At 47.7% G+C, this 24,189-nt stretch overlaps 2 protein-coding genes across 6 annotated transcripts in view; both read left to right on the top strand.

The window, feature by feature from the left end:
• The window catches only part of TAF1 (TATA-box binding protein associated factor 1), a 135,070-nt gene extending 118,024 nt beyond the window's left edge, over positions 1-17,046 (top strand). The window contains exons 36-40 of one of the 3 annotated variants that reach the window (XM_075917993.1): positions 8,804-8,929; positions 12,143-12,241; positions 12,500-12,653; positions 13,344-13,521; positions 14,768-17,046. In XM_075917993.1, the coding sequence (XP_075774108.1) occupies positions 8,804-8,929; positions 12,143-12,241; positions 12,500-12,653; positions 13,344-13,521; positions 14,768-14,984 (774 nt within the window). In that variant the 3' untranslated portion in view covers positions 14,985-17,046. Of the gene's footprint in view, positions 1-8,803; positions 8,930-12,142; positions 12,242-12,499; positions 12,654-13,343; positions 13,526-14,767 lie in introns of those variants that run through there. The other 2 variants (XM_075917992.1, XM_075917994.1) reach the window with 2 other exon arrangements.
• OGT (O-linked N-acetylglucosamine (GlcNAc) transferase) overlaps positions 16,901-24,189 on the top strand; it is a 100,381-nt gene continuing 93,092 nt past the window's right edge. For all 3 annotated transcript variants that reach the window (XR_012900194.1, XM_075917997.1, XM_075917996.1), the window contains exon 1: positions 16,901-17,046. Coding sequence is in view for 2 of the 3 variants with exons in the window: in XM_075917997.1 (XP_075774112.1) it covers positions 17,010-17,046 (37 nt within the window). In the remaining variant the exon portion in view is untranslated. The remainder of the gene's footprint in view (positions 17,047-24,189) is intronic.

Genomic DNA, 24,189 nt, shown 5'->3' with positions numbered 1-24,189 from the left:
TTCCCAGACCTGGTAACGCCACCACTGCCTTCCCATACATAAGAATGACAATACTGAGTCAGACCAAAGGGTCCATCTAGCCCAGTATCCTGTCTTCAAATAGTGGCCAATGGCAGGTGCCCCAGAGGCAATTAATAGAACAGGGAAGCAAGTGATCCATCCCCTGTCACCCATTCCTGGCCTCTGACAAACCGAGACTAGGGATACCATTCCTATGCACCATGGCTAATAACCATTGATGGACCTAACCTCTATGAATGTATCTAGTTCTTTTTTGAACTTTGACATCAACATCCTTTGGTAAGGAGTTCACACAATGCACAGACAACCTATGGAAGAAGAACTACCTTTTATGTTAAATATGCTGCCCGTTAATTTCATTTGATGACCTCCTACTTTTTGTGCAATGGGAAGGAATACATTCTTTTCACTTTTTCCACACTAGTCATAATTTTGTATACTTTTATTATACATAAAAGAAGCTCACGCACAGGGGGATAAGGCAACATGCGCATTTATTGTTAATATTACAAAGTAGCACGCGCACACACACACACACACCCCCACCCACCCACCCACCCTCCCTACACCTACACCTACCTTGCTGATGGAATAATTACCAGTCTGTTGCTCGGCCCAACCTATTGGCCAGATGGGTCAGATGCGAGGGAGGGAGCCTGGTTCTTGTCAGTCCGGACTGATGCTCCACTTGGTCTTTGCAGGACAGAACCCAAAGAACCATACAAGACACCCCATCCTTTATAGGATTTTCCTTCCATGCAAGTCTATGCATTTTGCCTTGTCAGGCCTTAATCAGTCACTTGGCATCACAATCAATCTTCCTACGACACATGGTTATCGAGAAGAAGTTGTTCTCATAGTCATTTGATAGCTGTATGCTGACGACGCCTCTGGGGTGTTGTCCTTCCGGTGAAAGTTGTTATTGGTTTTCTATCAAGGGGTACTTGCCACTAACTTCAGGGTTTGTCAATGTGCCCCAGTAGTCTGTATCTTCAGTGTGCTTTTACTTAGTTGATAATTATTTGGTGCTTCTGAGTCTCCGGCCCCTCCTCTGACCATTTGAGCATGCAGTGGCCTTCACGCTTATATCTCTCCTAAAACATTCTCTCTTGTTCACACAAACAATATGTTTACAGAATTGCAGCATGGAACAAAGGGGTACTTCTAGTCACTTTAACAAAGTTACAAAGTCTTTCAACATTAAACTTCTTTCTATCTACTACAAGGCCTTATCTAACACTAACATCACTATGTAGTACAATATTCCATCCCTTCTCTTTAACATGCTAACATCAAACAGAGCTGGCGCTAAGTTATCAAAGCTGCCTGGACTGTCTATGGCCTACATCTTGTATTTAAGTTTAATCCAAACCTTTTGCTTTGGAAACATTTATTATAACTGACTTCTTAGTTACAAAATTCCAATTCCAGTGCTACATCTTGATCATATCCCTCCTTAGTTGTGCCTTTTCCAAGCTGAGAATTCCCTTTATTTACTTCTCTTCATATGGCAGCCACTCCAAACTCCTAATTTTTTTGCCCTTTCCTGACCTTTTTCCAGTGCCAGGATCTCTTTTGAGATGGTGTGACCACATCTGCGGATAGTATTTGAGATGTGGGAGTACCATGTATTTATATAGAGGCAACAAGATATGCTTTGTCTTATTCTCTATCCCTTTCTTAATTATTCCTAACATTGTTTTCTGTTTTGACTGCTACTGCACATATTGAGTGTTTTCAGAGAAAGCAATGAGAATCAAGTCAGCATCAAGTGATTTTGAAAATCCCACCCTCACCCTACAGGAGCCACTCTGGCACTCCATACTCTAGCCGATTCACTCATTCTTTTCTACACTTGGCCTTAGATGTGTTATCAGTTACATCAGTCTTCAGGGGGTAGCTGAGTTAGTCTGTTACAGAAAAAAACAACAAATGATCTGGGTAGCACTTCGTAGACTAACAAAACATGTGGATGGTATCATGAGCTTTTGTGAGCACAGCCCACTTCTTCAGATGACCGGAGTTAGTGTGTTGGTAATTAGCAGAAGGTGCGCAAATCAGAATTTTTCTCAACCATCCATACAGAGGTATCTCCACTGACTTCTGACAAGTTGTATGAGTAGAATGTCACTGATGGAAGTGACCCTTTATACATTCATCAGCATCTTCTGCAGAATTTTCCTACCAAATCTTGAATCAGTTTGATTTTATTCTGAACAAGACAGTTGGCATCAGCATTGTCAAGTTGGAGATAAGATTTATGTCTGAATCCTGGCCCTAAGTGTTCCTATTTAGCCTTCACTGCTGATTGTATTTTAAAACAGTCATCTACTGTGAGATTAAATAAAAACAATCTGCAGCTCGTAGTAAAGAAAATCCAAGACAGGAGGTCAGTATTTTACACCATTCATTCAGCATGTAAGCATGTTATATTGTGCATCTGAGAAGTGGGCTGTACCCACGAAAGCTCATACCACCATCTATATGCTGTGTTAGTCTATAAAGTGCTACCAGACCATTTGTTTTTGTGTGTGCATATTATGGTTATAGTAGTAGAGTTGCCCCAACACATTCCAGTTTATTTAAAGTTACACTTCTATGTCAAAAGGAGTTTGCTCTGCAAACCAGCCAGGAAAAAACCCACAGCACTAACTATGTTTTATGTAGCCAACTGGCATACCGACAAAGGGAAGTTTATTAGCTGTCTGTGAAAAATGAGATTATGTTCACGCTTAGAGGTTTACAGTGCACTATTTAGTCTTTTATAGCCCCCTGCAGACTAACCATATTATTATACAGACAACTATAGGGCCCCCCAGAATTGAATGAACTATCTAGCAGAATCTCTCTAGTTCTTTGAAGCGTGTCCTCTAATGGGCTCCACTTGGGGTGTCTTGGCACCTTGTGCTTGTAATAGATTTGTAGCAGCAGTACCCCAGCTGGTGGCACACATACAGCAGCCACCTCACACCACTCTAAGCAGTTAACTGGCGTGCATGGCCAACCGTGTCTCTGTTCCTTGTCAGCCATCTTAGGCTGAGGTCAGAATGCTTAGCAGCTTCCTTTCTCCTTTTTGCTTATCTAGAGATTCATATTCTCCATTACTTAAACCCCTTATACATTTGGCTTATGTTTTCCCACTTATTATCCCAATTTGAAAAAAGAATCCCCTTTTATTTTTTATTCCATTCTTGCCCCATGGCCCAGGACTGGATCCTTTCAAGATGCTGGTTTTAAAGGTTGCCTCACTTGCAAGCTATCAGTTCCCATATTAGAATGCCATGCCCAATGTATCTGTTGTTTGGAAGAAACACACATCACATACGTGCCTGCAGAAAGCTTTCTGTCGGGTCCCTGAAGGCCAGAGACCTCCAACTAAAGTGTCTCCTTATGAAGAAATCACTCAGGCCATCTTTGAACCCAGAGACCAGGATTCTTCTTTGTCTGCAATCTCCAGCAGCAGCCTCAGACCGGGGATCTTCTCAGCCTGCTTTGAAGGGCTCTGCTCCCCAAAATGCAGCTGAATATAGGCTGCAATCATCCTCTCAGAGAGAGCAATCTACAAAGAAATGGTCTCTACTCAAAAACATCCACCCCGGTCCCAATGGCACTGACCACCTTGGTCTGGAAGGCACCGTGTATGTCTGGCACTGAGATGTGCTGAGGGGTCAAAGTACCAGCACAGCCAAGCCCTAGCTTTGGCATACAAACCAAGAAGACCTCTTGCTCAGCACCCTTGGTACTGAAGAAAGCTACAACGTGTTTTACTACAGCAGTGCCATCCGCCATCCACACACTGCACGGCCTGTCACGGGTACCTGCAGTGTCTGCCCTGATAAAGACTATGGCATCAAGCTTCATGCTAACACAGGTAATTGTCACCCATACAGACCTAGCTCTTGGTACTGAGAACTCTGCTGTTTGGTGCCGACAGCACCTCCATCCATCCAGGTCTGATTCAGCCATCCCAGTGAGTTCCACAGCACCACTCCATGATGAAGAGGAAGGGGAAAAAGTGACTCTCCATAGCCCTCATCATTCCTCTCCTAAACACACACCTGCAACAACCAACATTGGTATTGGCAGACACCTGGCAACTGCCTACTTGGCTATACAGCCTCCTTCATCCTCTGCATGACTGTCTGAATCCCAGCTTGGCCACTTGGGGGAACTGAGTTGATCGGTATTCACCAACCCCATTGTAGTCCTCTTTATCAACAGTATGGAAAAGGCTCAGCCTGCACTAATCCATCCATACCTACTTGGGATCTTAATCTGGTCCTTTCAAGACTTATGGGTCTCTCCTCTACTACTAATGGATGGTGATGTTTCTAGTGGCCTTTACATCCACCAGGAGGGTGTTAGAGTTGAGAGCTCTGTCTGAGCCCCCCATTTGCTGTCTTCTATAGGCAAGGTACATCTTGGACTACATTTGACATTCCTACCCAAGATAGTGTCCCAGTTTCACATAAGTCAATACATCTTTCTGTTTGTGTTCTCTCCAAAGCCACATATGAATGTGCGCCAACAGAGGCTGCATTCTCTAGACCTCCAGAGAGCACTGGCCTTCAACATTGAGGACATTCAGGAAATTGATCCAGCTCTTCATTGCGGTAGCTGATCACATGAAGGGTCTCGTAGTCTCATTGCAGTGTATCTTGTCTTGGATTACAGACTGCATCTGCACCTGCTATGAGCTGGCTAGGCTTCCTCCTTCAGTGATCACGGCATACTCAACAAAAGTGCAGGCTTCTTTGACTGCTTTCCTGGCCCAGGTACCAGTCCAGCAGATCTGCAAGTTGGCAACTTGGTCCTCAGTGCACATATTTACCACTCGTTATGCTGTCAATCAAGAGGCCAGAGTCGATGCAGCTCATGCAGAATGGCCATCTAATCAGTGATTCTTTAACTCCGACTCCCCTTCCAGGGGAGAAGTTTGGGAGTCACCTGATTGGAATTGATGTGAACAAGCACTCGAAGAGACAGTTATTCATTTTCTCCTAACTGTTCTTTGGGATTTGTGTTCATTATCCACTCCCCTTCCTTTCTGTCAGAGTAGCTGGCAAGAAGGAACCAAAAGGATGGAGTTGGGTTGGCAGGGTTACATACTGAGCCCCAGGAAGGCACAGCCCCAGTGAGCTCCACAGTTAACATGAAGAGGGCTGCTAAGGGAAAATGTTTCCAACATTCATGTGTAGCCATGTTGCTAAAATGTAGTATTTTAGTGTTTGTATAAGACTATAATAAGCCTTTTACAATGTAATGTGCCTCAGTGTACCCTGCCAGCCACCTTTTCTGACTAGGAGGGAATGGCCTAGTGCCATTGGTAAAGATGTATCAAGCAGGCAGTCTGTCAATGCCAAGGCAGGAACAGACCAGAAGGGTCCTCATGATTCATTATAGTCACCCTTTAGGACTGTTCTCTTTAATTAAAGAGTGTAAGACTTTTTTTGGATTATGGAAGGATTTGTAATAGTAACAGTTGCTTAAATCTTAGGAAGTTTTGTATTAAGCCTGTCTTTGCAAAGGCAACTATGTAATTCCTGTTTGTGTGAGTGAGGAATGTATGTGTTTAAAGAGAGTTGAGCCTGAAAGCCACCTTAGCATTCAAATGGCCAGAGGAGGGGCTGGAAACTTAGGAGCACCAAATAACTATCAAATGTACCCATTGTATTTGATGACTGAGGAGGGGCAGATTGATAACCCTGAAGTTGGAAGCAAGTACTCCCAACATGTGAAAATATCAAATCGATTGAAACCACGGTGAGGCAACACCCAGAAAAGTCTTCAGCGGGCTGAAGTTGAATAATAAAAACAATAGCCAAATTGCAACACAGGTTAGTTTGTAATATATGTTAAAGTGACTGATTACAACATAATACAGTAACATCCATAGATTGGCATGAGAAGGGATTTCTCTAAAAGATGGGGTGTCTTGGGTTTATCCTGCCAACAGCCTTGGAGCATCAGAATTGCAACTGACAGAACCTGGCTCCTCCACTCAGGCCCAGCTGAACTTATGAGTCTGTGGCTTGGACCAATTCAATGGCAACTATAACAACTTCTGCAGGACTGGTGTGTGTGGGCATATACTTTTTACTTTGTATTTTCAATAAATGTGGTGCATTGCCTACTCCCCTTAAAAAAAAAAAAAAAATCCTGTTGCTTATAAGCATAATGTTGCAGCTGACTAGCACACCTGACTGTTCATGTCCATTCCAGCACATTGTGAAGAACAACAGTTGTGAGATGGTGATACAATGGTAACCCACACAATTCAACAGGATAGTAATGTTTATCAGAACATTAAGGAAGCAATGGCAGGTAGCCATTGATTCAAACAGAGGGTTTCTTCAGGCAATGAGAATAAGGGAGAATTTGGGAAAAATTGAAGATTCTCTCTACCTTTCTGCCATGACATGCTCACACTGTACCCCCATCCTCGCTTAAGTCTTGTCAGAATTTTAAATAGATCAAGGAATTTGTTTCAGTATTTTTTTCAAGGCATGAGGCTTTAATCTTCTGATTCTGGATGTCATCTTTGAAAAGTCATGGAAGACAGGAGAGATTCCAGAAGATTGGAAAAGGGCAAATACAGTGCCCATCTATTAAAAAAAGGGAAATAAGAACAACCCAGGAAACTACAGATCAGTCAGTTTAATGTCTGTGCCAGGAAAGATAATGAAGCAATTAATTAAGGAATTCATCTGCAAACACCTGGAAGAAAATAAGGTGATAGGCAATACCAGCAAATATCTGTAAAGAATAAATCATGTCAAACCAAGCTGATAGCTTTCTTTGATAGGATAACAAGTCTCGTGGATAAGATAAAAGTAGTGGACGTGGTATACCTAGATTTTAGTACGGCATTTGACAGTCTCACATCTTATCAATAAACTAGGCAAATACAACTTAGATGGGGCTACTATAAGGTGGGTGCGTAACTGGCTGGATAACCGTTCTCAGAAAGTAGTTAACAGTTCACAAAAATGCTGGAAGAGCATAACAAGTGGGTCTGTTGGTACTATTAAATATCTTCATCAGCGATTTAAATATTGGCACAGAGAGTATGCTTATTAAATTTGCAGATGATACCAAGCTGGGAGGGGTTGCAAGTGCTTTGGAGGATAGGGTCATAATCCAAAATGATCTGGAGAAATAGTCTGAGGTAAATAGGATGAAGTTTAATAAGGACAAATGCAAAGCATTCCACTTAGGAAGGAACAATCCATTTCACACATGCAGAATGGGAGGTTACTGTCTAGGAAGGAGTACTGCAGAAAGGGATCTAGGGGTTATAGTGGTCCACATGCTAAACATGAGCCAACAGTGTGACACTATTGTAAAAAAAAGCAAACATGATTCTTGCATGCATTAAAAGGACAAGACATAAGAAGTGATTCTTCTGCTCTACCTGCACTGATTGTGTCCAGTTCTGGGCACCACATTTCAATAAAGATGTAAATAAATTGAAGATCCAGAGAAGAGCAACAAGAATGTTTAAAGGTCTAGAGAACATGAGCTATGAGGGAAGACTGAAAGAATTGGGCTTGTTTTAGTTTAGAGGGGGGGACATGATAGCGGCTTTCAAGTATCTGAAAGGGTGTCACAAGGAGGAGGGAGAAAAATTGTTCTCCTTTGCCTCTGAGGATAGGACAAGAAGCAACGGGCTTAAATTGCATCAAGGGAGGTTTAGGTAGGACATTAGGAAAAACTTCCTACCTGTCAGGGTGGTTAAATACTGGAATAAGTTGCCTGGGGAGGTTGTGGAATCTCCATCTCTGGAGATACTTAAGAGCCGATTAGGTAGATATCTATCAGAGATAGTGTAGACGTTGCTTAGTCCCTGCTGTGAAGGTAGAGGACTGGACTCGGCCTCTGAAGGTTCCTTCCAGTTCTAGTGTTCTATGAGTCTGTCGGGGTGTCTTTGGCGTTGCACCTTTACAGGACAGAGACCGTTAGGGCCTCTCCCAGATTCTCTGTATCCTTTGCTAAAAGTGGGGGAAGTGTCAGCCCACTTCCACTCAGGCTTTCAAAGTGGATTTCTGGTTGTAGCTTGACATGCTGTGAAGTGGCTGGGATATGTTCCTCTCTCATAGGCTGACAGCTCATGCCTCTAGAGCTCTGTCTACTTGTATAGCCTTTCTTGAGGATGGCTTGATAATAGAAATCTACAAGATTGCAAGCACTCAGTTCATACCTTTACCAAACATTACGCTGTCCTATCTGCTTCCAGAGCTTGACACTGCCTTCGACAGTCTCCCAAAATGTCTTGGATTTATCATCTCAGTACCTACCTTCATATTGAGATGATGGTTGGGAGCCTGCCTGCATGCTCTTGCATGGGAATGCAAAGTGCCATTATGCACAGATGCAGACTAGTTGCTGTCTCCGATGGAGAATCCATGGGCATGCACGTGTCTTACTCCCCTTTTATTGCTGTTATCTGTCGATTTTACAGTTTGGTAATTAGATGGTTCATATTAGAATAGCCAAAAAGTTAAGGTTTTTTACTGTAACTTAGTGTGGTACTAAATATTTTTGTCCTTTTATTTTATACCCTTTAGTGTAGTGTGTTTGTCAAAATATTCTTTCTTCCTTTTCCTTAGGAGTAAATGACTTACCGTAGTTTAGTTATAAGGTGTTTGATAATGAAAGCCACGTTGCACACATGTATTTTGTGTTTAGTTGTGAAAATCATGAACTACTGGCTTGTGCTAGAGCTCCAAAGTTTTGGTCCAGCCCCTGAAAAAGTAATATCTCTTGTTTCTTATTACTTTAGCCACCAGATCTATATGATACCAACACATCTCTCAGTATGTCACGTGATGCTTCAGTCTATCAAGATGAGAGCAACTTGTCTGCTATGGACACTCCCACCACGACCCCAGAGAAGCGGGGGACACAGGTCAGAAATCTCCTATTTTTCATGTGGTAGAGAGTTAGGATTTAGAAGTGATTTATTGGAAGGAGGTGATTAGCTTGTGGGCGTATGAAGACAGACATATTTGTGTTTTCCTAGCAGAGAGGGGGTTAGGTGTGGTTAAAAACCACCTTTCTGTCTCAAGAATGGATAACAGAATGGGACTTGTTTTCCAGCCCTTTCCCTGGAGAGGGAAGATGGGAAGTTAAAAGGCTGTCTCTGCTCTGGTAGTTGATGCGGTTTTTGGTATTATGCCAGATGTGATAAGTGGAGACATAGTGATAAAAGGGTTCCAGGATTAGTGAATTGGTTTGTGGGGCTTTGTGGAGGCTGAGGAATAGTCAGTTGCTTCGAGCAGTTTGAGAGAGTTGCTTTCTTGCATCTTGGTTGCTACAGCAGAGAGAGGAAAAACTGAAAGGTGGCAACTGGGAATAAGGATTGGTGAAACTGACTGCTGAAAGAGAATGTCTAGGGCCAGAGACCCTCGCTTGTACTCCTCAGGACAGGCACACGGTAACTCATGGTACAAAGGCCTGGTGTTCCGACGAGGGATGTTAATACGTGTTTAAGTAAATGTGTTACTGCTGAAATAGTTCATACTTACGAACATGACCAGAGTGTTACATATGGGGTGGGTGGTATAGTGCGTGCTCTGGCTCCTGCCTACCCCAGCAATGTGTAAAGGGGGAGGGGAGAGCTGGGACGCACAGGGAGCTGGCGTGTGACCACAAACATTAACTGCTGAGTCCAGGCTCATCAGTTAACTGAGTACACTGTTTTCACATCCCTAGTTCAGATGCTCTCTAGTTTTGATTAAGGCACAGAAAAAAATATACAGCAGGTTTGGAAGACGTTTTAAATTGTGGCAGCCCCAAAATGTGCTGGGTACTGTACAGATGCATAGGAAGAGGGGCACTGCTCTGAATCCTGTTGTACATGGCAAAAATGTGCCGGCATAGCTGTGTTGGCTAGGAGTGTGAAATAATGTGACTAATAACTGCTTAGTTATAAAAACCAAACCAAACCTGGTATAGATGTATTTATGCTGATGGAACAATTTTTCTGTGTTGCTTATGGATGTGGTGTAACTGTGCTGGCAGAACTTGTTCTGGCTTAAGCTGCACCTACACTAGGGCTACGTCTACACTGCAGGCTTTTTGCACAAGAACAACCATTCTCATGCAAAAACTTGCAGAGCGTCTACACTGCATGCGCGTTCTTGCACAAGAACATTTACAGTACAGCCTTCTTCTGGAAGAGTTATTCCTCTCCCCACGAGGAATAAGCCCTCTTGCACAAGAAGGCAATGTAGACAGGCAACATGAATTTCTTGCGCAAGAAATGGCTAAAATAGCCATCAGAGCTTTCTTGCGCAAGAGAGCATCCACACTGCTATAGACGCCCTTGCACAAAAGCACATGGTAGTGTAGACATGGGCTTGTGGAAGTCCTTTTGCACAAGAACTCTTCCGCAGAACAGTTCTTGCGCAAGAAGCCAGAGCAGTGAGTCTGAGGTGGAGGCAAAGATACCATGAGGGAGCGAGAGAGTGGGGAGGACCGTGGGATCCTCAGCAGAATAAGAATTTGAGTTCACTTGTGGAAGAGAGTCTGATATCCGTGGTGGTTGCTTTTCTGAAAATGCTTTCTACTGGGCAGTGACTAGTACAGTGATTCTCAAAGTGTGTGGTCCATGGCTGCCTTACATGCTGGCTGTGGCTCAGGGGTCAGCCCCCCTGCAGTGGGGAGCTCATGCTGTCACTCCAGCCCTGTGGAGGGTCCCCATAAGGTTGGAGCACCAGCACTGGCTTTCTGCTGCAGTGGGGGAGCCCCGAGCCTCGCAGGCCAGATCCAGTTCGCAGGGGAAGCAAGTGGCTCTGGGCACTGCCGCTCCCCCTCCCCTCTGGCTGGGGGAATAGCAGTGCAGTGAAACACTGCCTGGAGGCTTTCCCTGTTTCTTCGATTGGCTGGAATCTCAGCCAGTGGGAGCAGCAGGAGGCTGAGCCTGGGACATGCTGCCTGGGAGTGGCGGGGGGGGGGGGGGGTACAAAGATAAGTAAGCATTCCCCATTCCTCTGCCCAGACCTCACACTCTCAGCCCCCTCATGCATACTCCCTACCGAGACCCAACACCTGCAGGCTGCTTCTGCACCCTCCTTCTTGGCCAGACTCCCCGCCCTCACCTGCACCCACTACCCACCCATATTTCCACCTCTTGGCCAGACTCCTCCCCCCCCCCCCCACTTCTGCAGCCTACCTCCCACCCAGACCCTGCATCCCCATCCATTGGCAGCACCCTTCTGTGTACTGAGCCCCTCACTTTTGGCCCCATTCCAGAACCTGGTGGAGGGGGCACAATATTCACTAGCTCTGGGACTCTGGAAGAGTTAATCTGGCCTGTGGAAAACCCTGAATCTCTGCTCCCTCCATGGGGCTGCAGGGGAAGGGAAGTGAGATGACTCAGTTGGGGACCACATCAGTGAGATTTGGGGGCTGGGGTGGTGGGTTTTGCTTCTAGCTTTTGTGTGTCTCCTGATTGGATTTTTTTGGTGGATCAGTGGCACCCGAGCCAAAAAAGATTCCCCACACCTCAAGTTTGGTAAACTAACATGATAAAGTTAAAGCGCTGAATCTTTTTAATGATTTTGATTAATAGCATTTCCTTTCTGACTGGTTATATAAACCCCTTATGTTATAGCTGCGTATTTATGTTTTTATGGTCCAGTAGCCCAACAGGAATAATTTAGTAGGCATTTTGTCGTCATGGGTGGTTGGCTGGTGGTCCGTGGAAAGGTTTATGTTGAACGGGATGGGCTGTGGTCCAAAAAGTTTGAGCACCACTGGTCTGGTACATGTGGGAGTTCATTGTGTCCTCAAGAGTTCAGCATCTCCTCCCCAGCCCATGTAGCTGACCTAAAGTCTGCTAGAGCCTGCTGACTGTCTATGAAAATATCCTAGGAAAACTTGTAGTTTGTCTAGTGGCCCACTCTGTCATTAGCGAGGAAAGCTTTGAAAGCCTGAGCTTCTCTTGAACTCCTCAGGGAAAGTGCAGCAAGAGAAACCAGGTGGCAGATAATGCTACATGGTCTTGGAATATTTAGGAAGAGTCCCTGTTCCAGGGCTGGATTTTTCATTGTGGTATGGGTGTCAGTCACCACTGGTACCTTCCTCAATGGTATTGCTATTTGTGTTCCTTATTCAGATGCGCCAGGGACGAGGTAGGCTGGGCGAGGAAGACTCTGACGTAGATATTGAAGGGTTTGATGAGGATGAGGATGGGAAACCTAAGACTCCAGCCCCAGTGAGTATATATACAGAAATCCCATCTGTAGTCTTTGCATCCTCATGATAGAAGACTTCATAGTGCAGGGAAAGTCTGCTGGGTCTGGCACTCTCGGTGACCACAGAATCCACAGCAATGACAAATCAGATAGTTACCTGAAATCATAAACCTGTCAATATAATAACAAATGACTGAGTATACTGCCAATGTGCCAGATATGTCAGCAGCTTTGTGTATGACCTTTGATCTATACCATTCCCATTTTGTGTGATCTAGGAAGTTGAAGATGGGGATGGTGACCTTGCTGATGAAGAAGAAGGCTCAGCACAACAGCCACAGGCTAGTGTTCTTTATGAAGATTTGCTTATGTCAGATGGGGAGGATGATGATGATGATGGGAGTGATGAAGAAGGCGATAATCCCTTTTCATGTAAGTCCTAGTCTTTCAATCACAGCACTGAGCAGGAATCAGTTGTTGCCAAACCCAGCCAATTTCCATGCCCTAAAACTTCAGTAGCATACACTGCAATATTTGATTGTAGATATACAAGACACTGTATACTCATATATTGGTTACAAAGTTTAGATGTTATGGTGCAGTTACAAAGGAGATGTCAAGAGCAGGAAGAAAGAACCAGATGAATTTAGATGAAGACTAAGATGCAGTGAAATGCTAACTGTAATCAGGAGAGAATGTTGGGTGTTCACACCCGATTCAGATGGTGGAATTCTGAAGCTTGGAAGAAAAGAGGCTGCAGTTCAGATGCAATGCTGAGGGATACGTGGTCTAAGCGGAGCTGCTGGTGCAAGCTCGCATGAGATTTGGATAGTAAACATGAAACATGGGATCCTGTTGTGAAGGACTGGAAAAGGGCACTGTTCAAGCTGCACAGGTTGTCTGATACAGAACACAAGGTGAAATGGATGAGTAAGAGGAGGCAATTATTTCAGTGCAAGAGTGACAGATAAGATGCTGTGTGGAAGATAGATGGTTCTTGTGAAAGAGGCAATTATTATTGAAAACCAGATAATATTGCAGACTACAAAAGTATGCAAATCAATCCACCAGGTAAAACAGCTGTCAAGATTAGTAAGAGGCTCTTTTCTGTTTGTTGCACAGCTATCCAGCTGAGTGAAAGTGGCAGTGATTCAGATGTGGAGCCCACTGCAATGAGACCAAAACAACCTCACGTCCTTCAAGAGAACACACGAATGGGCATGGAGAATGAAGAGAGTATGATGTCCTATGACGGAGATGGTGGAGAGACCTCTCATGTTATGGAGGACAGTAATATCAGGTAATCAAAGTAGAGAATAATAGAAATGTAGGAATGCAAGCTGCGAGGCAGTGGCTTCAAGTTTTTTTTTTTCCTTGACAGCCAATTGAAGAAAATTGTTGATGCCCATGACCCAACATAATTATCTTGTATCTAGTCTGTGGTGGGACTGGGGATGTGGGATTTGGGTGGTGGCCCTGGGTTTGGGGGGTATCCCAGGGCTGGTGCAAGTAATTGGGGTGTAGAGTTGGGGCATGGGCTTCCTTCCAGCAGCTCCTGGTCAATGGCACAGTGGGAATGCAAGCGATGTTCTAATTTTTTCCATCCACGTGTGGAATGAATTTTATGTGCACAGGGTGTGACACAATCCTCGCTCAAGCCCTTTGCCCTGGGACCTCTTCTGGAGTCATAAATCAACCAGAAACCCTTTCTGGTGCAGTCACCAATGCCTTTTATTGTCAGTGCCAATTTCCCACCACCTTCTATTTACAGAGCTTTTGTTCACAGTAACCTCAGCCAGCCTCTCCTCCTGCCTGAGGTGCACACTCATGCTGACTTCTCCCCTGTGGCTGCTTTATATAGCCTTCTGGCTAAAGAGGCCCACAGGAATGGGCTCACTCAGCTGTAGTGGCAGAGCTCTGGCTTAGCCGGCAGACTGTCACAAGGGGCATGCATGGTGGTTCACCACCAGTAGAAACACTGCTAATCAGTTGGGCAGTATTTGAAACTCTCCTGCACAGCTTACAGGGGACACTGGTGCTAAGGCAGGCTCCCTGCCTGTCCTGGAACTGTGGACTCTGTTGTGCCCCATAAGTGGCCAATAGCAGGTCTGGTTCCTAGCAGGTCTGCGCAAGCGGCTCTGTGTCCTGCTCTGATCTGCAGGCCCTGCCTCTCTGTTCTCATTAGCCGGGAACCCGTACTTAGGGTGGGGGCTGCTAGCGGAGTCCTGTGGCCCCCTGCCAAAGTGTCACACTTGCCACTGGATACTTCTGGGGTGCAGTGTAGTATGATGCTGGGACAGTCAGGAAGTCTTATTTAGAATGCCTGCTGTTTACCTGGTCACCCTACAGCGAGTAGGGTGCCTTACACAGTGCCTGACATTGCTTTACTCAGTTTTGGGTTGTGATTCGTATTTTGAAAACCACTGCTATAAGGGAATCTTTCAGTTACCAAGTCCTGACATTTTGAGCAGCTCTCCAGACTCTCTTGTTTTTTTTGGAAACAAGCTGAAAGTGTGTTTGTAATGATATTCCATTCTTTCTTTTAGTTATGGCAGCTATGAGGAGCCAGATCCGAAGTCCAACACACGAGATACCAGTTTTAGCAGCATTGGAGGGTATGAGATCTCGGAAGAGGAGGAAGAGGAGGAAGAACAACGATGTGGGCCAAGTGTGTTAAGTCAGGTTCATCTTTCAGAGGATGAGGAAGATAGTGAGGATTTTCACTCCACTGCAGGAGACAGTGACCTGGACTCAGATGAATGAGAGACCCTTCGTTACCGAGGGATGTAGCACTCGGTGGCCTGGATTTAGATGAATGAATTTCCATCTTTTTTTTTTTTTTTGGTACTAAGGGACTGTGCGCACTGTTAATTTTGAAGCATCTTATTTTTCTTGTATAATTTCAATGTTCATAGAATTTTTACAATACATTTATTAAGTTATCTGAATTGTGAATAACAAGATTTAGACAAAGATAACGTGCTGTGATTTGTGCAGCAATCCAAGGGTTCTAGTTACTGAGTATAACTACAGGTTTATAATCTGGTTCACTTTCCCTTATTCTTTTCAGATACACACTGAAAATTTCTTACATATATTAGGCTGGTGTTTAAATACCTTACATTGATCTTTGATATGACTGAGTTAACCAGCCCATACATTTGTTGAAGAAATAAACAATTGAAGAAATATACAAAACTGAGTAAATTTGATTTTTGAACATTTAAAGCATCTGTTTTCTCAGTATTAAAGAGGGCATGGCCCTTCATATTTTCTGAAGTGTTACCCCAAGTATTCAGAAAGTCAGGCCCAAAAGCCTCTATGGATGCTTTCCCTGAAATTCTGCCTACACTAGTTGCTTGAGTTAATGACCTTGAACATCTTATTCACAGGAAGAAATCTTCTGAAGCTCCTTACAGTTTGTTCTAGAAATTGCTAACCCGTCGTCATGCAGGAGGAGTTCAACAGGAATTTCTCTAGGCTTTACTTGTGCTTTAAACTATCTGAGTTCATTTTATTTTTGCTTTAATCTAATTAACAGAAATCATAGAACCATGTAGGAAGTGCTGTAGAGCCTCCTGTTCCTCTGCTGTATAACATATTGGATTAATCCTGAAATTATATCAAGATTTTGTGTATTTTGACTATTTCATTGTAGGATGGTGTTCTGTTTCATTGTCCTTAGATTTTGCAATTACAGGCCTTAGTGCCACTTGTGATTTCATAACCACCTTTGCCAGGTATGGACTTGCTCTTCCTTTTATGGGACAAAAGGGAGAATAGATTGTTCACCATGAAATTTAAAATCGGATGGGTTTAGCTGCTACAGTGAATGCTGATCCTGTTCTGTTCTTTCAAATTCTGTCTTCCTTGGAACAATCCCCTTGGTACATATCTACAAAAGGTAGTTGCCACAACTCCACTCAATTATAAATGATGAATTTCCTGACCTGTGTATCTAACTCCTCAACATGTCACATGATCCATTGCCATAGTGTCAGTAAGTGAAAGAAAGGAACTTGCACGGGGCTAGTGCAGGCATTGAAATACCGTTGTAAGGGCAGCGCGTGTGTAATACTCAGTGGTTACACCTGAAACTCTGCCCCCCCGCCCCCGCCTGCGCAGAGACGTGGTAGGATCCGCCTGCAGCCCCCTCACTGCCGGAGCCCCCCGGCCCCATCGGTCAGGCAGGAGGAGGCTGAGGCAAGAGGCGTGGCCAGCCGCCTCCCAGACACGTATCCCGCATGTAGCAGCTGCCGCGGCGCCCCTCCCTCCGCCTGCTCCTAAGCTCCGCCCCAGGGGCGGGGCTGCATCTCCCCTGGCCTGCTTGAGGCCCCCGGCTCCGAGGTGGCTGCGAGCGCGAGGTAGAAAGGGTGGCGTCGCGTGACGCATGCGCGATGAGCGCTCATTTGTCGCAATGGTCTCCTGCGGAAGGATACGGATCAGATGAGTGACAATTCTCAGTAGGGTTCTACGGCTCACTAATGAGAGAGTGCACCGAAAGGAGGCGAGAGCGCGAGTTAGTTCTAGAAACTCATCTGTCGCAACTGGGTTTGATAACGCCTAGGATTCGATCCCTTTTCCTACGCGGACTATTTTGTGTAAGGAAATAGATCCGGCAGGAGCCATACGCCTGACGGGGTGCTTCCTCCGCCGCTGCCGCCATTTCTGGAGCCGCCGCCTTAGCGAAGAGGGGGAGGTTGGGTCGCTGTGGTCCGGCCGCTGGGTCGCGTCGCCTGGATCTCTCCGCGCCCGGGGGAGCCCCGCCCGCCCGCCCGCGCGCCCCCGATGGCGACCTCTGTGGGGAACGTGGCTGACAGCACAGGTACCGGCCCGCGGGCCGCCCGCGGCGCTGTGGGTGCGGCCGGCGCTGGCGGCTCCGGGCCTGTCCGCGCGGGGTGCCGGCCGGCTGCGGCCGTGGGCTGGCTTGTGCCGCGAGCCGCCCGCGATGAGGCCGCGTCGGGCGCGGCGATGCGGTGCGGGGGGACGTGCCCGAGGCCGCTGGCCGGGCTCAGCCGCCGCCCCGGGGGCTCGCCGCGTCTCTCGCCCCCGCCCGGATGGGCGCCACTCGAGTTTCTTCCGCGCTGTCGCCAGCATCCATCGCCGCTTTGTGGCGGCCACAGCCAGACTGCGAATCGCGCCCAGTCCCGTTGTTTGCCTTTTCTGTTGTCAGCTTCCGCTCTCATCATCGCCTGTAAAGCGGCACCGAGCGCGTGTGGATGCGTGGGAGAGCCGTGATGTAGTTCGCACGTGTGTGAAAAGCGCTAAGAAATGTGCCTTACAAATACTACTTAGGAAATGTCTGGAACCATCTTCCGACCCCATCTCCTTAGTCCCAAATCAGTTTTTCAGATCCTTTTCTGTATTTTCAGGAGTATGCACTAAAGTGAACCTAATACTTTATATCATAAATTGATAGTTTAATGGGAAAATGCTTTTAAAAACTGCTGTTAAGATCAAATCTTTCACAAGAAAAGTAGCTTTATCTTATGTTTTCTATGCTGGTGAGCACTTCATAAAATAACTTCTTGCCACAGGAGGCAATTAAATTATTGTATTTCATCAAGGTATTAAAGTCTGGGATTCTTCAGAAAAATTTCAAATTAGTGTACTTATACTGAACAATATAAATAATTGTTAGAGTTCTTTATGTGCATGAGGGAGATTCTTCCTACAATCTACTATCATTCATTCACTTTCAAAACTAGTTTGACTTGCAGTGGACTCTAGGGAAGGGATTAATTGCAAGAGTACACATTTGTTGAATAAATTGGAATCTATATATATCCATATAAAAGAATAGAGCTCTGATCTAGCTGGCCACCCCAAATCCTCCCAATACTTGCATATAGGACCAGATCCAAAATTTTACCGTTGTTAGTTGACACTAGTGTGCCTGAATTTAATTGGTGGGGAGAAATTGCACATTTTTTGAAAGTTTTGACAAAATGAAGGAAATCTGAGTTTGGATTTTTCTAGCAAGCTGAGGACAGTTGAAACAATCTCCCAAATTTGGAACAGAAGTAAAACATCTCTCATCAACTTCCTTATATCTGTCACCCTCAAAGTCTCTAGCCTTAAGTGCAGTTTTAAGCTTGGAACTTGGATATTTGCTTTTTTGGCAAATTGGGGAGAGGAGAGGTTAGAAATTTGTATTGAAGTATCAAAGCAAACAAGTAAATCAGGTTATTTTGTTTCGCAGTTGTGTATGCCATTTCAGTTTTTCAATCTTGTTTTAAGGGTGAGTAATAGTACGTAGAAATTGATTTCCTCCTTTTAGCTTTTTTTATCTTTATTTCTGGCAATAGAAGAACACTTCAACAGCATAGATTTGGAACAAAAATCAGACACCAGCTATTTGAAAGACTAAAACTTAATCAGAGGTAGCACTAATGGAAACTGGGTACCCAACAGTATGGTCTATAGGTAGTCTTTCGAAGCCCTCCACTAGATCAAGATCCTGGAAATATAGGCAGTCCCTGGGTTACGTACAAGATAGGGACTGTAGGTTTGTACTTAAGTTGAATTTGTACTTAAGTCGGAACTGGTGTCCAGATTCAGCCGCTGCTGAAACTGACCAGCTGCCCACTACAGGAAGCCCGAGGCAGAGTTTCTCTGCCCAGGGCTTCCTGGAATCAGCCGCTGATCAGTTTCAATAGCAGCTGAATCTGGACGCCTGGGACAGAGCAGCTGGGGTGCTGCTGTGTAGGTCCCTGCAGCGCCGCACCTCGGTGCTGCGGGGAGCAACCCGGCAGCACCCCACCTGCTCTACCCCAGGTGTCCCCAAGTCAGCCGCTGCTGAAACTGATCAGCGGCTGATTCCAGGAAGCCCGGGGCAGAGAAACTCTGCCTCGGGCTTCCTGTAGTTGGCTGCTGGTCAGTTTCAGCAGCGGCTGACTTGGGGACGCCTGGGGCGGAGCAACTGGGGTGCTGCTGGGTTGGTCCAGTACCGCCGCTCCTAGGCGCTGCTGGACCAACCCAGCAGCACCCCAGCTGCTCTGCCCCAGGCGTCCCCGTCAGCCGCTGCTGAAACTGACCAGCAGCGGCTGAATCAGGACGCCTGGGGCAGAGCAGCTGGGGTGCTGCCGGGTTGGTCCAGTAGTGCCGAGGAGCGGCGCTGTGGGACCAACCGGCAGCGCCCCAGCTGCTCTACCACAGGCGTCCGCGAGAAAAGCCTGATCATCTGGGGGAGGCGGGGCTGCACTAGCTGCGCCGCCACCCTCCCCCCCCCCCCCCCCCGCCAGCAGACCATGGAGACGCAGGCGGCGGGACCGAGACGCGCTGCGGTGCCGCCGCCCAGGTCCTCTGCGGCTTTGCTCCGCGTCTCCCTGGTCTGCTGGGGGGGGGGGGGGAGGCGCCCCCCCCCAGCAGACCAGGGAGACGCGGAGCAGCTTTTCTCGCCCCGGAGGACGTGGGCGGCGGGACTGTGGCGCGTCTGGGCGGTCCCGCCGCCCGCGTCCTCGGGGGCGAGAAAAGCCCCGTTCGTAAGTACGGATCCGGCTTAAGTCGGATCTGCGTAACTCAGGGACTGCCTGTAGTTTCATAGTCCAGAGTCCAGTTTTCATAGGCTGTGACTAGTAGGTATACACATTTAAGGTTTCGCTTATTCTTTCATCTTATTTTGGGGGTTTGTTTGCAAATAATTTGAGCCAGTCTTTTCTAGGAGTTTTTTGTAGGAGTTTTCCCAAGGTATGGGGTAACACCTGAGGGATTCATAGTTATGAACCTGACCAGCATGTTGCTAATTATGCAATAGAATCATAGAACACTCAAACTGGAAGGGACCTCGAGATCATAAAATCCATTCTAGGCATGTAATTGTGTAGATAACTACATAAGCCTAAATTTATCAATTAATCCTGTAGACTACACACATCCCTCTCCTCCTTGCTTCCTCTGTATCAGAAGCAGCAAAGGAGGGGGGAGCTGACTTTTAAGCCAGCTCCCCATAAGCACTGGATCAGCCTGCTCCTCCCCCCCCCCCCCCTGCGGAAGGTGAGGAGGTAGGCAGGAGCCTATATGTGTGGGAAGCAGCCACTAGTCTACAGCAGGCCAAGGCTCCCCGCAGACAGAGGCTGTTCCGCCTCACCTATCTGTATCAGAGGCAGGAGTGTGGGGCAGCAGGCAGCCAATCTGCATGGGAGGCTGGTTTTTAAGCTGACTCCAGTTGCAGAATGGCTCCTGCATGTCACGTTATGCTGCTGCCTCTGATAGGCAGCAGCGCAGGGTGGCAGGGGGCTCCCCAGGAATGGGGCCTGGAGTGCACTGGCTGCTGACCCTGTCCCTGAGGACTACTGAACAGACGTGTAATCACTAAAATTCAGTTACATCAGTGATTCCCAACTGTCGGTCCGTGGAGCCATGTTGGACTGCAAACCACTGGCTGCCGGGCCATGGCATACTGCCGGGCCACACCCATGCCTTGAGGATCAGCTCCGCTGGACTCTGGAGCAACTCTGCTCAGAAAGTCCCTTTCCTCTCTCTCGGATTGTCTCTTCTGCCTGTGCCTGCTTCTCTGAATGACACTGCCTTGATGCGGGGGACACTGCCTGAGCCCAGGGACAGGAGGGCACCCAGCGACTGCAGCGTGGCTTGCTGCTGCTGCTGCTCGAGGTGACTCTGGCCAGGCTCCAAGCTGGATCCCTGAGTCCCTGTGGGGGTTGCTGCTGGGCCTCCAGAGCCTGGACTACTGCTGGGAGGGAGGAATCTCCAGCAAGGCCAGTCCCGCTGCTCCCCAGGAGCCGCTCCCAGGACAGCACCCCCTGCCTGGCCCAGCTCCTGCCCCAGGGTGGGCAGTGCTTGGGGTACAGATAAGAGAGATTCTCTCCCGAGAGGTGTCCTGGGGCTGCAGGGGGAGGGTTTGGCTCCAGGCTGGGCCCAGGGAAGCTGCTGCTGGGGCCCAGTGTGTGCAGGGCGGGGGAAGCCAGCCCTGCGGGTGGGTGGAGAGGGGTGGGGGCAGATCAAGGGATGAAGGAGAACAAGGATGTGTGAGGTGGGGACAGGAGGAAGATGCAGAAGGAAGGTTGGATTCAGGGGAGACTTACGGGATAGGTGGGAGCAGGGGTGCAATGGAGGGAAAGGGGGGATGTAGGGAGGGGAGGCTGGGGGAGCAAGAGCAGCCTGGCTGGGGAAGGGAGAGACACAGGGCATGGGTTGTACAGAAGGAGGCGGGGGAGATACAATGGCAGCTCTCCCACCCCATGGGCATACGTCTGCATATTTTCCAAGTAGCTGTGATTTGCAGTTGAGAAGTAGGATTGCATAATTTTTGTCTCGAGCAGTTTTTCTTTACATCTTCAAAATATGCATATATGGAACATAAATATTCTAGTTTTATCAAACACATGAGACTCTTTTTATTACTCAAACTAGACATTCAAAATTAATAGCCCCATGTGTTTTACAATCTTGCCCTCCAAGCAGCTTGTCCTCCCTGGTGAGCCATTCCTGCCTAGGACAGGAGTGGGCAATAATTTTTGTTGTGCGGCTACTCCAAGACCATAGTAATTGGTTATGGGCTGCACTTTCCTATGATATTGATACATGATGAGGGCAGAAGGGAGCTTGGAGTAGGGGATCAGGATGGAGTGTGGGGTTAGTGAGGGGGGGTTGGGTGCAGGTAGGTGGTGTTATCTGATTGAGGAGTGTTGGGGGGCAGGACCTGGGAGGGAATTTGGTTACAGGAGGTTGTTGTGACCTGTGGCTAGAGGATGGGTGCCAGGTGCAGGCTCTGGCTGGGGGGTACGTACTGTAGGTGGCTCTGGGCAGGCTTCCTGGCTGCAGGGAGGTTAAATATCAGTTAATCGAATAGTTGATTAACCTCATGAATTCTTATAGATTACTCAACAATTCTACTTTCCCTGGGGGTCGGGCCAGCAGCCAGTGTACTCTAGCCCCCACTCCCGAGGAGCCCCTTGCCACTCTGCTGCTGCCTCTCGAGCAGAGGCAGCAGTGTGGGGTGTCAGGCGGGAGCTGGTCCATGAGGAGAGCCAATTTAAAACCATTTCCCCTCACGGATCGGCTACCTGTTGCCCCTGTCCAGGGGAGGTGAGCTCCCGCACCAGTTGCAAGCCAGGACTGAGTCAGGCTGCCTGCCCACCTAGCTCTTAATACACTTTAAATGCAAAGCCATGATGGGGGTAGATCCTGGCCAGTGTGAGCCAGGACTGAGCCGGACTGCTGGCCAGCCTGCTAGAAAACTTACTGGTGAGGAGCAAGGGCAATGCGTGTAGTCTCTAGCAGCGTTTCCCAACTTTTTTCTTTAAAGTACCCCTTTTTAAAAAAAAAAAAATTATAGATACCCCAGTACCTACAGTTTTTAGACACAATTTTTTTTCTACCATTGCAACGTATCTGTTTAAACAACTTAATGGTAGCCTGGTGGGCGATGACATTTTTGGGTGTAAAAAGTACAAAAATAATAAAACCCTGTAAGACTTAAAACAAGAATTCAGTTTTCTCCAAATTTCAGTTGTGTTGATGTACCCCCCCTCCCCCGATGTCTCTCGAGTACCCCTAAGAGTGCTACTCTACAGTAGTTGAGAAACACTGGTCTATAGCATTAACTTATAAGCTGTTGTTTATCGGTTAATCAGCTACACTGTTACATCCCTTCCTGGCTGCTTTGGCTCCACATGTTACTCAAAGCTGCCAGCTGCTGGGTCCAGCATGTGCATTTCTGTGTGATGTGCCCCTTGGGAGGAGGGGAGCAGCGAGTCTCCATGTGCTTCATGTGCCCGTAAGCACTGCCCCTGCATCTCCAATTGGCTGGTTTCCAGGCAATGGGAACTGCAAGGATTGTGCTGGGGGCAGAAGGGCAACATGCATAGAGCCTCCCCCTCCATCCATGCTGGGCCCCAGCAGTTGGCTGCTTTGGGTAGTGTGTGGAGCTGCTGCAGACAGCCTGCCTGAGGGTCCCACTGGGCCGTGGTGGGCCATAGCCTAGGAGAATATAGTCTTCAGTGGGTGTCCTGTTAGCTGTCATGGATGGTGTTTATCCCAAGCCTACTTCTGGATGACTTGCTCAGCATAGGTAAGATAAGCAGTGTGTGAGGGCACAAGAAATGCTATGTGAGACTTTCAGGCATCATATGAAAACGTTGAAACAAGTTCTAATTGGAAATACGTCTGCATATTAGGATTGTAATAGGGTAATCGATTACCCTGTAAGCAGGCAGTTATTACAAGGCTTGGCCTGCTGGACCCTGTCTGCAGTTGCAGCAGGCCAAGCTGGAGCAGCCCCGCCTTCCCCACTAAGGCCTGAGCACGTGCCAGGACTGGAGCATTTGCCTGCAGGCGTGACTGGACCACACCGACTGCAGCTTGGCAGGGCCAGGGCGGGAGCAGACCCCACCACCTGTAGGTGCATTGGGGCCAGGCCAGAGCATCTCTACCTGGCTTTGGCAGGCCCAGGGCCAGAGCTGCCTACTCCACCCTGCTACAGCCCGTTGTGCCACAAGGGGTGGGTGTGTGTGTTTACTCTAGGGCAGCGTTTCCCAAACTATGGTCCGCGGCCCGTAAATGCCGGGCCTCAGCGTGCCTGGTGGCTGCTGGCCCTTAGGCCGATTGACCCATCAGGTCGAATCGGGCCCTGCACCTGGAAGTGCCAGCGAGTTAAGAGCCGGGCCCTGCTCCAGCGCTATGTGGAGCTAGGTGTCTCCCTGGCTCTGCCTGGAGCGGGCCCCGCCCCCGCGCATCCTCTCTGGCCCCGCCCCCAGAGCGTCCCCTCGGCCCCGGATGTCTCTGCTGCGCGCGGCTCCTCCTCGCCGCCTGCCGCCCGTGTGCGGTGTTGCACGTGGGCTGGGAGGATGTGACGTCGCGGCCCGGGGTTTTGAAACCCGCGCGAGGCACATGGCAGGGCCTGGCTGGCTCCGGGTTCGGCCTCCGGGGCCTGAGTGCGGACCCCGGCCCTGCAACGGGGAAAGAGAAGGTGGGAACCGGCTCGTGCAGCGGGGAAAGGGGTGGAAGG

Source organism: Pelodiscus sinensis, unplaced genomic scaffold (genome assembly GCF_049634645.1).
Source record: "Pelodiscus sinensis isolate JC-2024 unplaced genomic scaffold, ASM4963464v1 ctg60, whole genome shotgun sequence".
Taxonomy (NCBI): Eukaryota; Metazoa; Chordata; order Testudines; family Trionychidae; genus Pelodiscus; species Pelodiscus sinensis.
The sequence above is the reverse complement of the archived record's forward strand: the minus strand, read 5'-3'. Positions and strand labels throughout refer to the sequence as shown.